This window comes from Silurus meridionalis, chromosome 2, assembly GCF_014805685.1.
Source record: "Silurus meridionalis isolate SWU-2019-XX chromosome 2, ASM1480568v1, whole genome shotgun sequence".
Classification (NCBI taxonomy): Eukaryota; Metazoa; Chordata; class Actinopteri; order Siluriformes; family Siluridae; genus Silurus; species Silurus meridionalis.
The window spans coordinates 29,001,983-29,017,932 of record NC_060885.1 but is presented as its reverse complement, the minus strand read 5'-3'; the positions used below and the strand labels follow the sequence as shown (position 1 = coordinate 29,017,932).

The 15,950-nt window shown below is 38.3% G+C and overlaps 2 protein-coding genes across 2 annotated transcripts; one reads left to right on the top strand and one right to left on the bottom strand.

The window, feature by feature from the left end:
• The first annotated feature begins 4,582 nt into the window (after positions 1-4,582).
• sh2d4ba (SH2 domain containing 4Ba) lies at positions 4,583-12,618 on the top strand. The gene is made up of 8 exons (XM_046834818.1): positions 4,583-4,772; positions 4,840-4,996; positions 5,230-5,377; positions 7,166-7,304; positions 7,564-7,858; positions 9,403-9,530; positions 11,304-11,524; positions 12,355-12,618. Exons 1-8 carry the CDS (start codon positions 4,583-4,585, stop codon positions 12,445-12,447), a joined length of 1,371 nt encoding a protein of 456 aa, XP_046690774.1. The 3' UTR covers positions 12,448-12,618.
• A 254-nt stretch (positions 12,619-12,872) lies between these two features.
• On the bottom strand, positions 12,873-15,541 carry LOC124395614 (immunoglobulin kappa light chain-like). Its single transcript, XM_046864290.1, has 4 exons — positions 14,959-15,541; positions 14,347-14,651; positions 14,056-14,095; positions 12,873-13,494 (listed from the first exon to the last, which is right to left on the bottom strand). Exons 1-4 carry the CDS (start codon positions 15,008-15,010, stop codon positions 13,166-13,168), a joined length of 726 nt encoding a protein of 241 aa, XP_046720246.1. The 5' UTR covers positions 15,011-15,541; the 3' UTR covers positions 12,873-13,165.
• Between the last annotated feature and the right edge of the window lie 409 nt (positions 15,542-15,950).

Below are 15,950 nucleotides of genomic sequence, written 5' to 3'. Positions count from 1 at the left end.
CTAATGCTATGAGAGTGTATTAGTGCCTGAGGCAGCTTGCACATTTGGAAAGACACTAACAATGCTAAATTGTATGTACAGGTTGAAATGGCTTTTTTAGGGAAGGCCTATCATATTTGAGCAGGATCATGATAACTGCGTTTATTACAATAGCATGACTTCGTAGTAGAAGAATCCGGGTGCTGAACTGGCCTGCCTGCAGTCTAGACCTTTCACTATTTGAAAACATTTTGCGCATCATTGAACGGAAAATACAACAAAGGACACCCAGATCTGTTGAGCAGCTACAATCCTTTATCAGACACATATGGGACAACATGCCTCTCCCAAAACATTAGCAACTGGTCTCCCATTATTTTTTAAATGTGTTGCAGTCATCAATTTTAAAATGACCTTATATTTATGTTTTTTGTTGTTGTTGTTTTTATTGTGAATAACATGTATTTCTGAGATTGCAAATTATTGCATTTTGTTTGGATTTACATTTTACACAGTTTTTGGATTTGACGTATCTCAAATAGAAATTGTCTATGATTTAGTTTTGTTTTCTGCCATCAGCACTGTCACAGATACTGGAATTTTAAGTTGAAATTTTCCCAGCGCATAACCATCTGTGGTTATTTTTTATCTGACAACATTCCAATTACCAAGATAATACATGCCTGGTTGGCTGCCTAATTATGAAATCTCTCTACAAGACACATGAACTGTTTTTTCCCTCAGGCAAACCACCTCATTAACACTTATTTATTACAATACCTTCACAGCCACAATTTTTTATGCACTACCTCCCACATGCATATATCTGTATATAAGATCTGTCAGTTCTGCATATTTTAATGTGACTATAAATTATGTTAAAACTGTTTTCTTATTTTTATTTCATATTGTTGCATATTGAAGCTACTGTCACTAAAACATATTCTGTATATGTGAGCACACTTGCCAATAATACCTTTTGGATTTTGATTCTTCTTTCAAGAGAGAAAAAAGGCTGATAAGGGAACAAGTATATCAGCTATAATCTGAGTAACAAACAGAAACTTAAATAGAAACTCAATCTAACATGGGACTGGGTTTCTAAAACCCCTGGGAAATAAACGTCTGTTTTTTTCTGTGGTTTAGGAGGACCTATCTGCCGTCTCTGTTGATGCCTGACGCTCTTTTTTTTTAATGATATCTTATTTCTCTGCTGCTGAATATTTAACTCAATAGCAGCTGATTGAACCTGAAGCATCAAATGTCTCAAAAATGTCTCATGGTGGATATACACTGCCCCCTGTCTTTCACAATGCACACATACACATATCTGTATCTTTTTTTCATTTATATAAAAGTGTATTGGCTGTATATATATATATATATATATATATATATATATATATATATATATATATATATATATATATATATATATATAAAATTTGAATTCTTTTTTTTTTGGGGTTGCACAAGCCAGTGCACTCTTAGTCCGGTCCCAAGCCTGGATAAATGGTGAGGGTTGCGTTAGGAAGGGCATCCAAAGTAAAACATACCAAATTAATCATGCGAATCGCAAACCTGAATTTCATACCGGATCGTTCGAGGCCTGGGTTACCAGCGACCGCCACAGGTATCATTAGCCAAAAGGGTAACGGTGGAAATTGGGCTGCTGTTGGCCGAAGGAGGAGAAGGAGAGGAGGAAGACGTCTTCAGAGACAGCAGGGAAAGGAGAAGTGTAGGAGAGTGGAGGTTAGAGTTGGTACTATAAATGTTGGTACTATGACTGGTAAAGGGGGAGAGGTAGCTGATATGATGGAGAGGAGAAAGATAGATATGTTGTGTGTTTAAGTGGAAAGGGAGTAAGGCCAGAAACATTGAAGGTGGCTTTAAAATCTTCTATCATGGTGTGGATGGAAAGAGAAATGGTGTAGCGGTGATTCTGAAGGAAGAGTACAGTAAGAGTGTTGTGGAGGTGAAGAGAGTTTCTGATAGGGTGATAAAAGTGAAGCTGGAAGTTGAAGGGGTGATGATACTCCACCAGTCGGCTGTGAGATGAAGGAGAAAGAAAAATTCTGCAGTAAGTTAGATGAAGTGGTGAAGAGTGAACCTGGGAATGAATGATTGGTGATTGAGGCAGACTTGAATGGGCATGTAGGTGAAGGGAACAGAGGTGATGAGGAGGTGATGGGTAGGTATGGCCTTAAGGAGAGGAATGTGGAAGGACAGAGGAGTAGGGAGCAGGTTTAGAAGAGCCTAGAGAGGTGGAGATATGTGATGGAGAGAAGGGAAATAAAAGTCAGTAGGAGTAAGACAGAGTGCATGTGTGTGAATGAGAGGGAGGGCAGTGGAGTGGTGCAGTTGCAAGGAAAAGAGGTGGTGAAGGTGGAGGAGTTCAGGTACCTGGGGTCAACAGTGCAAAGTAATGGAGAGTGTGTTAGAGAAGTGAAGAAAAGAGTGCAGGCAGGGTGGAGTGGGTGGAGAAGAGTGATAGGAGTGATTTGTGATAGAAGGGTATCTGTGAGAGTGAAAGGGAAAGTTTATAGGGCTGTAGTGAGACCTGCGATGTTGTATGGTTTAGAGACAGTGGCACTGTGTAAAAGACAGGAGGTGGAGCTGGAGGTAGCAGAGCTGAAGATGTTGAGGTTTTTGTTGGGAGTGTCGAGGATGGATAGGATTAGAAATTAGTTTATTAGAGGGACAGCGCATGTAGGACGTTTTGGGGACAAGGTGAGGGAGGTGTGATTGGGATGGTTTGGACATGTGCAGAGGAGGGATATGGGGTATATCTGTAGGAGAATGCTGAGGATAGAGCCGCCAGGAAGGAGGAAAAGAGGAAGACCAAGGAGGAGGTTTATAGATGTGGTGAGGGAAGACATGCAGGTAGTTGAGTTAAAAGAGGCAGATGTAGAGGACAGGGGGGAATGGAGACCCCTAATGGGATCAGCCGAAAAAATAGAAGAAGAAAATTGTTTGTAAAATGTTTTCCATGTTTAGTAATGTAAATGTAGAAGAAGTTCAACCATTATGCTTATAATATATCTTTAAAAATAACATTAGCAAAAATGTTATAATAGTTGTGTTTTTTGACCGCTGCTCAAAGTATATATAGAACAGTATTTTTTATATTCTATTTACCAAAATTAAGTACTATATTTTTTTTATTGATATTGCAATAACAATTATTATATTTTCATTAAATTGTACATTTACACTCCCTGGCTCCTCCAACCACCAATTTCCCTATCTCATTCACACACACACTGGTCAAGTTACACTGGGTTCACTGGTGTGTGTCGACTGGATCTTCTAAACGGCGTCATTTTGCCTGCACATTGTTACCTGTAGGATTCCTTTCATCTGGCTAATTCTTTTTGGTTTCATCCTAAAGCATATTAAAGTCATCGTCATACTTCGGAACACTTAGCATTGGGGTCATTGCGTTATGGAAGTGGGACATGAGTTTCACTAAGATACAACTGGATCCTCTCCAAACCTCACTGACAGAGCGAGACGAGAAGGGACAAGGCACAAGGCACAAAGGGATTTAATAAGCTTTCACTCCTGCAACATCACAACTATGGAGATGTAGTGACTCCGACAAGGTGGCATTAAAATATGATTATTATTTAGAATATTCATATGTTTGTATGTAGAGATTTGGAAATTTTTATAGAGTGCATGTTTTTTTAATAGTGTTTTAAGAACTTTTGTTCCATGAATTGTGTCTCTTAGAGTTAGACATGTCCATTGTGATGCCATAAGGCAACCAGACCTGGTGGTCTCCAACAACTGCAAGCAATGGACAACAGCACCAGAATAACAATTTTAACCAGCATTATTTAGCTATTACATATATGTGGTATCTAGCACCAGCAAAAAATCAACACACTGGCACACATCAGGTGGGTGAAGAAAATTATTTTATGGCTAATTCTTTTATGGCTCCTCCTGGCATGCTCCAGTTGTGGCAATCATCTGTCAGCATTGTCTTCTTACTGCTCTCACTTTTCCTGCCATGTGTTCCTTGGCTAAACATGACAGTGATTCTAAGCTTGAATCCTGGATAGGCATGATCTGTGATAAGGCTGCAATTGCCCATCATCAAAGTTCAACCCCAGATGGCAAGTCAATTGCTAAGGCAATCTGGCCACAGTGTCTGTTGCATTGGAACAGCCCAGCTGTACTGCTGTACTGGACCCCTCTGTGCCACACTTAAAATGGGAAATATTTTACAAAGAGGATCCAGTGGGTTTTGTGGAAATTGGTGGGAATTGGGTAATACACATACCACCTGTTGGACAGTTTCCTAAAGGGGAAAGAGCAGCAATGATGAAAGGCAGCAAGAGGTCCCAATTTCTTCTGTCCTCATCCACCCCCAGTTCCTCTGTAATGTTCTAGGATGTGTCCTTCCGCACTGGTAGTGCCTCTGGGTATGAGTTGCCAAAATCCATAATCACCAGGATGCTTCTGATTATTTATCCTTTAACAGCATATAACCAAGTTTTCCATTCCATTCTAGTTTTCATGAGTTTATAATGTTGGTTTTAATTGACCTTCTTCATCTACATCAGCTGAAAAGACCCAGAGGTCCAAGATCAGGATGATGCAAAGGATTCTCCATGAAATGTACGTAGAGCCGGAACTGTTGTCTGAGCTGAATGAGGAACAAAAGCAGATCCTCTTCTACAAGATCCGCCAGGAGCAGGTCCGGCGCTGGATGGAGCGTGAGGCTCGAGAAGAAAGCTCACAGAAGAGCTCTGGTCTACCAAAAGGTAAAAAGCTTGTTAATGGCTATAAAAGTACAAACTACCAAGCTGCTCTCAGGTCATAATTCATGTGTGATATTGTACACAGGAGAGCGAAAGCACATTCAGTGGCTCCATGGCATTGATAGTGAGGTGTGGGTGTGGGTTATGGGTGAAGCTCCTGGAGATAGAACTTATGAACAAATCATCAAAGAGCTGATGGAGGAGAAAGCTCGGAGGCAGGCCCAACTTGAGGCCCAGGAGCTTTGGTGAGTATATATAAAAAAAGGAAAAGCAGCATATGATGGGAATTGAATTGCTTAACAATGGCAAAATGTCAATATGTCATTTTCTCTATTTTAATTTAGCACCAAATTGAAGTCCTTGTTAGAATATTTAAGCTGCGTCTTCATCTTTAATATCTATACATTTCATTGTATGGCTGTTTTAAGCATTTTTATTAGCAGCATTAACCAAAATGTTGTTTCTTTTTTCCCTTAAGGCGAAAGAAAGAAGCCGAGATCAAGAAAAAGTTCAGGGACGCAATCGCTAAAGAGAAGGCACGTCTGGTAGCTGGGAAATGGAAAGAGGAAGCAGAGGACAGGAAGGCAGCCAAACAGGAAGAAGAGTGCATTCAGAAGGAGCTGAAGGTGAAGATTATTTTATAGATGCTTTGATCTGGTGTATTCCTGCATTCATTACATCTGGGAGCTTTTTGTATAATTTCCAAATTTTGCTTATCACCTGATTTTTATTTTAGAGAACAAAATCTCAATAATAACTGCATTTAAATCCAACCATTTATAAGACAAAAATTGCCTTTTTCTTAAATATATTGCTGGATTATATAAAAGAAATATATCTAAAAAAAATTATATATTTATATATATATATATATATATATATATATATATATATATATATATATATATATATATATATATATCTTCTTATATGAATGAAATAAATATTTAATTAGAGTTGTGTATATTGGCAGTATGGTTCTCGTATTTATCAATTAATATGAATGAATAATACGACTTCTTACCTCTTTATTCAGCAGATGGTAAAATAGCACTTGATCCAGCACATCATATTATTTAGTACTATATTATTTTATTAAGTACATCTGAGGTCTCAATCTGAAGTCAATTTCAATATTAGTTTTTATCTTTGCCAACTGGTTTTGGAAAAAAAATAATAAAGAGATATGAAAAGGCTCTTGGGAACAAGAGCAGGCAAGTTTTATTGCTCTCCACTAAGGTCTTAATGTCCATCAATGATTCAGGGCCCAGTAATAAGATCTTCTAAAGAAAATATTCAACGGCTTGTTTGTCTGACAGGTATGGCCAGGTGTGCTGAAAAAAAAAAAAGCCATTAAACATTGGATGGTTTCTCTCAAACCATACAAGATTTCCAGAATAATGAGGGAGAAATGTCATACAGAGCTTTCTTTGCTTATCATTTAATAACCACATAATTCTTAGCTCATCCATCTACAGCTAAACATTATATATATATATATATATATATATATATATATATATATATATATATATATATATATATATATATATATATATTAACTTGAGTAATCGCAACTTAATCGCACATTTTTATCTGTTTTAAATGTACCTTGAATTAATACTTTTTAAGTTTTACATTTTAATACTCCAATCAACATGGCCATGGACAATTTGGATGCTTTTTCCAAATGTATGTTTGTTATTAACGAAACCAGACTCAATATAGAGCATGAAGACAAAATATTCTTGTAAATGTTTCAAAGTAATTAAGCTTTCTTTCGGCTTTTCCCATTAGGGGTCCCCACAGCGGATCATCCGTATTTGTGATCCGCATGTTAGATTTGACACATTTTTACCCCCTTCCTAACGCAATCCTCCCCATTTATTCGGGTTTGGGACCGGCATTAAGAGTGCACTGGCTTGTGCATCCCTAATGGCTGGGTTTGGTTCCCTGACCGGGAATCGAACCTGCCGGCCGCGGCGGTGAGCGCACAAATCCTAACCACTAGACCACCAGGGAACCCAAATGTTTTTAAGTGTTTCCACACGGACGGTTTTAATTGCCGATTTGAGGCTTGGCGCATCAGTAAAACAAATGTTTAGTGATTTGCGAAAGGATATCGTGAAGAAATGTGTGTTGCGATGGTTTTAATTTCACCTCTATTATATTTATTTATTTATATTTGTAATAACTTTTTGTTTAGCCCCCCACTTGTGTTTCCCTATTTTGCACCATGTAAAGTAAACAAAACTACTTCATGCCCCCAAGCTTTGTTTCTGTAATGAACCATTAACCATTCGCTGTGTGTTAAGCAGCATTGTCAGCGTTAATGCATGTATCAAGCATGCCTTTGTACACTATGGAAACAACTGATGTTTTAAAACTATGACCTTACTTTGTTTTGCCTAAAGAGACGTGAGGAGGAAGAGAGGCGGAAGGGAGAAGAAGAGGTTCGGTGTGCTGAGGAGAAGCGAGTCAAAGAGCTGTTCATGTCGCTACAACAGGAGCAAAAGCAAAGCGAACATGAGGACAAGGAGTGGGAAGAACAACGTGAGTACCTTGCAGCAAGTATCGCTTTTATCAGTTCTCCTTTCATTTGCATAACCCTAGACAAGCAATGGGTTTCCTGTGTTGGAAATCTTCACTTTTTGTTATTCTGTTAAATTAATAAGACAAAAAAACATTTATTGGTGTTACCAAAATTCCTAGAAAACATTTTTCTTAGATATTACAAATATTTCACAAGCCTGTGCGTTTATAGCTCTTTTTGCTTTTCATACCAATACTTTTATACATGATTACATTCCAGGGCAGCGCTCAAAGGCAGCAGATGCGGAGATGATGAGGAAAGCACGTTGGGCCAGAGATGAATATAAGCGCCAGTCCATCCGAGCCATGGAGAAAGGTCATTTCAAGCAGCAGATACCTGTAAGCAGGAGACACAGTGCAATCGAAATAGATACAGCAGCCAAATCACAGGATCAAGTCCTGCCTGGCGACAAAGATCGTCCCCGACCCAGCCTCCAGCCTGCAGATCCTCCACTTTATCGCCGAAGACAGAGCCGCAAAAACAGCAGCACTGCAGCACTGCCACTCATGGATAGGTGACTTTAACTATATTATCTTTGTTTTTACGGTGAATGCCATTCAGTAATTGAATCTTAGGTTAATCCCCCAAACCTGCCAATAATTTTTGCCTAGATTGGGGTATTTTCTGCCCAACCCAGTATTGAGGATATCTCTGTATATTGCTCCAAACACCCCCACAGCATCATGCTGCCACCACCATGCTTCACTCTTGGAATAGTTTTGGTCAGGTGATAAGCAGTGCATGATTTCCTCCAGATATAAAGTTTAGAATTGGGGGCAAAGAATTTAATCTTGATTTAATCAGACCAGATAATCATGTTCCACACAGTGTTAGAGTCCTTCAGGTGCCTCCAAGCAGGATCCATTGGTTTTGCACTAAGGAGATCGGTTACCCAGAACGGTGGAGGGCTGCAGTGACGGTCCCTCTGGAACTTGAACCATTTTCACACAGAATCTTTGTAGCTCAGTCAAAGTGACCATCAGGCTCTTGTTCACCTTTCTTCTCCTCGATTGCTCAGTTTGGCAGGGCGACCAGCTTTCAGAAGAGACCTGGTTGTGCCACACTTCTTCTTTCAATTATCAATTATCTTCTTTTAATTATGGAGGCCACTGTGCTCTTGGGAATCTCCAATGCAGCAGCAATTTTTTTGTAGCCTTTCCCAGATTCTTGCAACATTCTTGTCTTTGAGCTCGGCAGGCAGTTCCTTTGACTTCATAGCTTGTTTTTGCTTGTAAATGCATGGTTACCTGTGAGACTCTCTATAAAGAGGTGTGTGCTTCTCCAAATCAGGTGCAATCAATAATATTTTTACAGGAAGACTCCAGTCAATGTGTAAAAACATTTCAAAAATGATCAAGAGAAATGGGAGGTGTGTTAGCTAATTTTGTTGTTGCAAAGGGTCTGAATACTTATGTACATGTGATATTTCAGGATTTAATAAAAAAAAAAAAAAAGAAAAACAGACATTTCTAGAATTATCACTTTGTCATTATGTGGTACTGAGTGTAGATTAATGAGAAAAATAATATCTGAATGTTTGTAGTATCAGGCTGCAACATAGGATTTTTCCGAATGCACTGTACAGTATATTCATGGCAGACTTTTCTTGAAAAAAAAAGGACTCCATAAAACATGAACAATGAGGATAACGCCTGTCAAGTAGCAGCAAACATATAATATATATAAACAAGTTTGGGACACCTGACCATAAAATTGGTATATGCTTTTTGAACATCCCATTTCACATTTAGTCCCAGTTTGCTGTTATAATGACCCCCACTCTCCTGGGAAGACGTTCCACCAGATCTTGTAGTGTGCTTGTGGAGATTTGTGCTCAATCTAGGGTTAGATCTTTTTAGTAGGATCAATTTGTTCCATTCTAATCAATGTAAACCATATATTTATGGAGTTGGCTTTGTGTACAGGGGCATTGTCATGCTGGAACGGGTTTTGGTATCCTAGTTCATTCAAAGTGAAAATTTCATGCTAGTACGTCCAAAGACATTCTATACAAATGTACTGTTTTATATATTAATCTTCTTTTTTCCTCCATTGCAGCCCTGCCTGGGTTCGTGCCCCTCGTCCTTGCTCTAGAGAATCAATCATACTGTGGTTCTGTGAGGACCAGAAGCCGAAGAGGGCTGGATTTGATCGGAAAAGCAGCACCATCGCCACATGGTTTCATGGTAAAATAGCTTACAGGTGTACACTAAATGGATAGAAGTATTGGGAAGCCTGACTTTTCCAGCCAAATGTGGTTCTTCTCCAAATTTTAAGACACACAATTATATAGGAGGTTTTTAATGTGGTAGCATTAATTTTCCATTACGAGGAGAATCTGTTCCAGCAGGACAATGCCCTTGTGCACAAATCTAGCTCAATACAGAAATGCTTTACATACTGTTGAGTGGCCTGCTATAGAGCTCTGACCTTAACTCTATTAAACTGGATTCATTGGAACAGTGACTGCACTCCAGGCCTCCTCACCTCACCTCCATCATTACCTAACTTTACTAACACTCTTGTGGCTGAATGAACACAAATCTTCACAAGCAAGTGCACTTCAAAATCTAATGGAACATCTTCTCAGAGCGGTGGATCTTTTTAAACAGTAACAGCAAACGGGTATGTTATGTGGATTGGGATGTCAAAAAACACATACCAATCTTATGGTCAGGTCCCCACAAACTTTTGCACAAACATCATCCTGCATATGCTAAATACACGCTAACCTTTTAACCTTCTGCTTATACTGTCACTCCTGATCTGCGAAAAAAAATTTGAAATGAAAACCACCTGCTCCAATTTTGTAAACTTAGACTTCCCCAAAGACAGTTGGAGAGTATCCGTGTAGGGGTGTGTGTGTGTGTGATTGTGTTCAAGAAATGACGGGGGTCTTTCAATTATTCAGCTGTTTCGCTAGGCTAATTACTGGCTAAGCCCTGCGCTTTTGTGTAGTACAGATGGATCGTAGAGTGTGACTCTTGTTTAATAGACAATAAAGCTGAGTCTAATGCGCCCTCGAGTGTGTGAAATTCCATCGGAACATGCAGCTCAAAGCACTCCTTTCATGCCTTAATGAAGAGCCCTCGAGATAAGGATACGTACACACCAAGATACACCAATCACCTTTCGAGTTGAGGGTTAGAGTTACACCGACACGCGTGGTTCATGTGCTCTACGTAGGAAACATGGTAACTAGAGCACTCGCCATGATGCGCTCATTTCTCCAGCTGGGAAAGAGATGACAGCATAACAGTGTGTGGATTTTTTGTTGTTGTTGTTGTCATTGTTTTTAGCCCAATTTGGCTATGAAATATTTGAAATATTTGAATTTTTCTATTTCATATCAATAGGTTTAAGAAGAATGCATTTTTTGTTTGGTGTTTTTTTTATGTCAGTAGAATAATATTGAAATATTTAAATTTCTGGTTTTTGGGATCCTGGTAATTTTTTTCTTACGAAAAACATGTGTGGCTTATGAAGAAGGGAAATACAAACAAAGAAACAAAGAAACAAATAAATAAATAAATAACTTGTTTTCAAGAATTACATGTATGTATAAATCTTATAATAAAAAAATATATATATTATTATATTATATTACACACACACACACACACACACACACACACACACACACACACACACACATATATATATATATATATATATATATATATATATATATATAAATTTAGACTTTTTCAATCTTTTGGGGTTTTTTTTCAACAATTCCATTTCCATTTATTTTATGGTTGTTCATCCCATACAATCTTTATTATTTGTCTGAGACAAACCAAGGGTTGCTTGGTTTTGAGGAAAGTGTACGAATTTAGAAATTCCTTAAAGAATACCTAACAGCCTGGCAGCTTTTCTTCATGCAACTCAAGCTAAACCAAAATGTAGGTCTTTAAACATTGTTTTACACCTACGCTTAGCTCTTTTTCCTTTTCCAGGAATAATTACACGTGAAGAATCAGAGAAGTTACTGCAGAACAAACCTGAAGGCTCCTTCTTGGTGCGGGTCAGTGAAAGAATTTGGGGTTACATATTGTCCTATCGCACAGCCACCGCCTTCAAACACTTCCTGATTGACGCCTCGGGGGATTATTACAGTTTTCTTGGAGTGGACCAGAACCGCCATGCCACTCTCTCTGACCTTATCGACTTTCACAAGGTGGGATAATAGGAGTGAATCTCTTCAGCATTCTTCAAAAGGAAAATTCAACATGTTCTAATTGCATATTAATCTTTATAGTGATGTGACATAATTCTGCACTGCCTTCTGGAAATTGCATTCCAATGTGTACACCATTGTCTCCATTATTTGTATTTTGGATAAATGTGTTTTTTAATATCACTGGAAATGGTGAAAAAAGGAGGTTCTTTTTGGGGTTTTTTAGGATTAACAGACCAAATAAAAATCCAGTTGGTTAGAATTGTAAAAGTCTAATTGAACGTTTAAGGTATAACGTATGAGCTATTCTAACTGTTCTATAGAGATTGATGTCCTCCTATGGAATAAGAGCATCACACAGTGACTCACAATTTCACTAAACCAAATACCACAATACGGATGAATGCTTGAATCTGATTGGCCAGAAGTACACAAAATTTATTTCTGGTACATGCACATAGATGTTTCCATAGCAACAGCACAAACACAGTGACGAGCCATATAGTCTAAGACTAATAACCGAAACTGATTAACAAAGCCAAACCTATAATCATCGATGAAGCCGTTAAACTGTCTCTGGGAGTGAGTGTGTATTTGGAAAGAGGTCTGACTAATAAATACAAGGAAGATTGTGAACATGTAAGTGTGAGCTGGTAGTTGGAAACCATGTTGAAGGCCTTGGTGACTGTTGGAAATGGAGGTTAAGTCTAAAAGTGACGTGGTGAAGAAACAGTGTTTATAGCAACTATCAAATAAATAAATGAATAATTTTCGTCTGTCATATGCACTTCATTTTAGTGAACTCAGGATTGAATCTTCTTTGCTTTCAGGAGGAAGTCATTACCACCACTGGAAACGAGCTGTTAAAGGAGGCATGCAGGCCTACTGCGCCCCCTGGAGACTACGGAGGACTTTTTTCATAATCAAAATCTTTTACAACCATTCTGAATTCATTGTTAGATATTAGTCTGTATAAGATAATGTATTTCAAAGGAAATTGAAACTTGGGCATTTTGTTGAGTATTGAAAAAAAGACTATATATTTTAAATGCATAGAGTGGAAATATGAGTATCTAGAGCAGGGGTGTACAGTCTTTTTCACAAAGGGCGGGGGTGGGTGCAGATTTTAATTCAAGATTGGACAAACCTGCTTTAGTGGTTTAGCCACAATTAATTCTGCATTTGATTTCAAGGTCGGAGCTTATAATTTTCCATTATTGACTAGAACAAACTATAATTTAGGTCAGAAGTTTATTTTATTTTATTTTATTTTATTTTTTTCAATAAGTGATGTCAATTCAACAACAAAAAAAAATCAAAAAAGGCTTTTCTTTATCTCTTCATGCACCGATGGGCAATCATATGCAAATCAGAACTTGTGAAAAAAACTATCTGAAAATGAAACTTGTATATATAGTTTGATTCATCCCAAGCGTGAAGTGAAACAGGAACAAAAACTGCAAAAAGACTATAGTTTCTGCTGAAAAAGTATAAAGCTTTATTAACTTTCACTGACAACAAAAAGCAACTGTTTAAATGCACAATCCACTAACTATTAAAGACATTTTCTTCATTAGGGTGTGTTTTATAAATCTTTCTTTATGCAGCAGATAACATGTGGAACAGCACTGGGTGATCTTTCTACATGCACTGGTCCAGGCTGGTGCTCTGGCTCAGAGGTGTGGAAAGCGCAGAGTGACTCAGGCGGCACGTGTAGGTTCTCCCAGAGCTCCAGCGCTGCTTGCTAAGCTTCAGAACGCTGGTCTGGGAGAACGTGCCGTCGGCTTGGCGCTGATACGGACCCGTCTGCACCTTGTCACCCGTCACACTGCTGCTGTCCTCAGACCAGGACATGGTAACACCTTCAGGGTAAAAACCCTGAGCCACACACATCACACTGACATCACTCTCAGAGAGCAGAGAACCAGAGGGAGCCAGCAGGAGCAGGGACGGGGGAGACGACCCACGAGCTGCAGAGGACAACAATGATTTTAAACAACTTTTCAAACTGGAGGCCTTCAGAGGTCAGTGAGAGTGACATTAGTGTTGATATGGACATTACACTATGAATTTTATTAAACAGTTATTTAAAAATTAAGTAAATAATGAAAAAATGTAAACAAAAATATTAACAAATTAAATTAGCTTTTCTCATTATAATACATTATTTGATTTGTTTATTGATTCATTCAAATTAGTAAATAAATAATTAAAAATAACAAACATGCGGAAAAATTTTGTTCAAATATATATCGATGAAAATATATTTTTCACTGAATTTCTCAATTATATAAAAAATATATATAATATAAAACAATAATAAGATAATAATATTCTAATTAAAAATTAATAAACTTATACAAATACCGTTTAATATCGTTATTTGACTCTGATACAAATAAAAACGGGGCCATTAAATTATATTTTTTTAAAAATCTATTAATCCACCAACTGTATCTGTTCTTTTGCAAATGAAAAGTAGTTCTTTTTTTTAATTAAAGATTTAAGTTCAATAAAAGATTATGGCTCACCGATCTTTAATTCAGTGCCCCCGCCGATGCTGCCATGCCACTGTGTTACAGCTTCATACAAAAACCTGGGCACAGCACACTGCTTCTGCGTAGACAGAACACCTCAATGTTCATAATACTGAGGCTCAGAGTAGCAAATAATGAGGAATTTCATCCATGTAACCCTGAGAAAAACATTAGGAACTTGTTTTCTAATTATTCCTGACCAGGTTGGAACTTCTGGATCTACTATGACGGATCTTCAGGGTGATTGAAACACTCAGGAGTTTTTGTACGAGTGTCTCTTTGAACTGCAGCACTGTGATGGTTGTCGCAAATGATGCAGCCGCAGTAATACACCGCTTCGTCCTCAGCTTCCACTCGGGCAATGTTCAGGTACTCGTCCAAACCGTTGTCTGTGTATGTGAATCTACTGGACAGACCACTGGCTCTGGTGGCATCAGCTAGTACAAACTTTGGAGTCTCTCCAGCTTTCTGTTGGTACCATGAAATGCTCCAGCTACCACTATCATCTCTCCTGCAGAGAATCTTTACATCCTGTCCTACATTGACGTTCATGATCTTCTCCTGGGTCAGATGTACGATGGCCTCAAACCCTGTGGAAAAAAAACAAGAATCCTTAATATATGCATAGGATCTTAAGCTCTCTCCAGTAGGATTTCTCACTGTGCCTAAGAACTCGACACTACTTTTATAACTTATATACGATAAGTTATACAATATAAACATGAGATGATGGAACCAGACACTTGATAGCACTTCTTATGCTTGGGGATCCTGCTGTCTTTTTTTTAAATGATCTGAACATGATGAAAATAATAGACGTTTTTTATATATAAATGTTTGCAGATATCGAATCAAGCATGAAAATTTGCGTTCATGTTGGAAAGAAAAACGAATTACCTGAGAGTGAGAGCAGGAGTCCAGCGAGAGCAGCAGTGCTCAGGAACATCATGATGACAGATGACGGTGATCAGAGAGAAGACACGAGTGTGTATCTTATGCGCGACGACTTCTAAAGATGTTTGAGGTTTATAAGGAGAGGCAGCGCACTTTGTCTCACACGTACACACACACACATTTCAGCACATTACTGCGACTCCAAATTTGCATCATTTTTAAAAAATGGGTGTGGGGTGTTTGTGAGGGTGAAGGAGTGGCTAATACTACCAAGTATTTCATTTTTTAGGTTGTTGCTTTAGGTGTGGGATTTATTTTCATGTTACTTTGCCAAAAGCTGTTGAATTTGCAATTCTGATTATTTAGAAACAGCTTAACAGCAACTCCGGCAGTAGTGCAGCTGCAAATCAGAGGTTTATATTAATGCGCTTTGGTTTGTTTCAATAGCATTAGGAACATAGGCAGAATTGGAGGGAAAAAAATGGCAGGATCTTTAATAAATACTGATTGTTAGAAATCTGTTTTGGACTAAGAGAAATGTACTTCAGAACACACATTTGAAAGAAAAAAATTAAAAATGTTTCGTTGTTTATGTACCTGTCCGCCACCTTATGATTTATTGCTAATGATATATTTATTTACAAAATGAAGCTAAATTTACATTTATAGCATTTGGCAGATGACCCCTTATCCAGAGTGACTTACAATTGAGCAGGGGAGGGTTAAGGGCCTTGCTCAAGGGCCCAGCAATGGCAGCTCAGTGGTGGTGGGATTTAAACCTGTGACCTTCCAATCCAAAGTCCAATGCCTTAACGACTGAGCCACCAACCCCAAAATCAATCATCAATGCTAATACACGCCTTATTTTGACTTGTTTCAGGCATGCACACTGCTGTCTGTTAGTGCTTAGTGAAAGCAGAACTACATTAGCAAAGTTTCATCTGGAGGCCCTGAATTTGCATAGACTTTCTATTCCCGCTCTTTCTGTCCTCGCA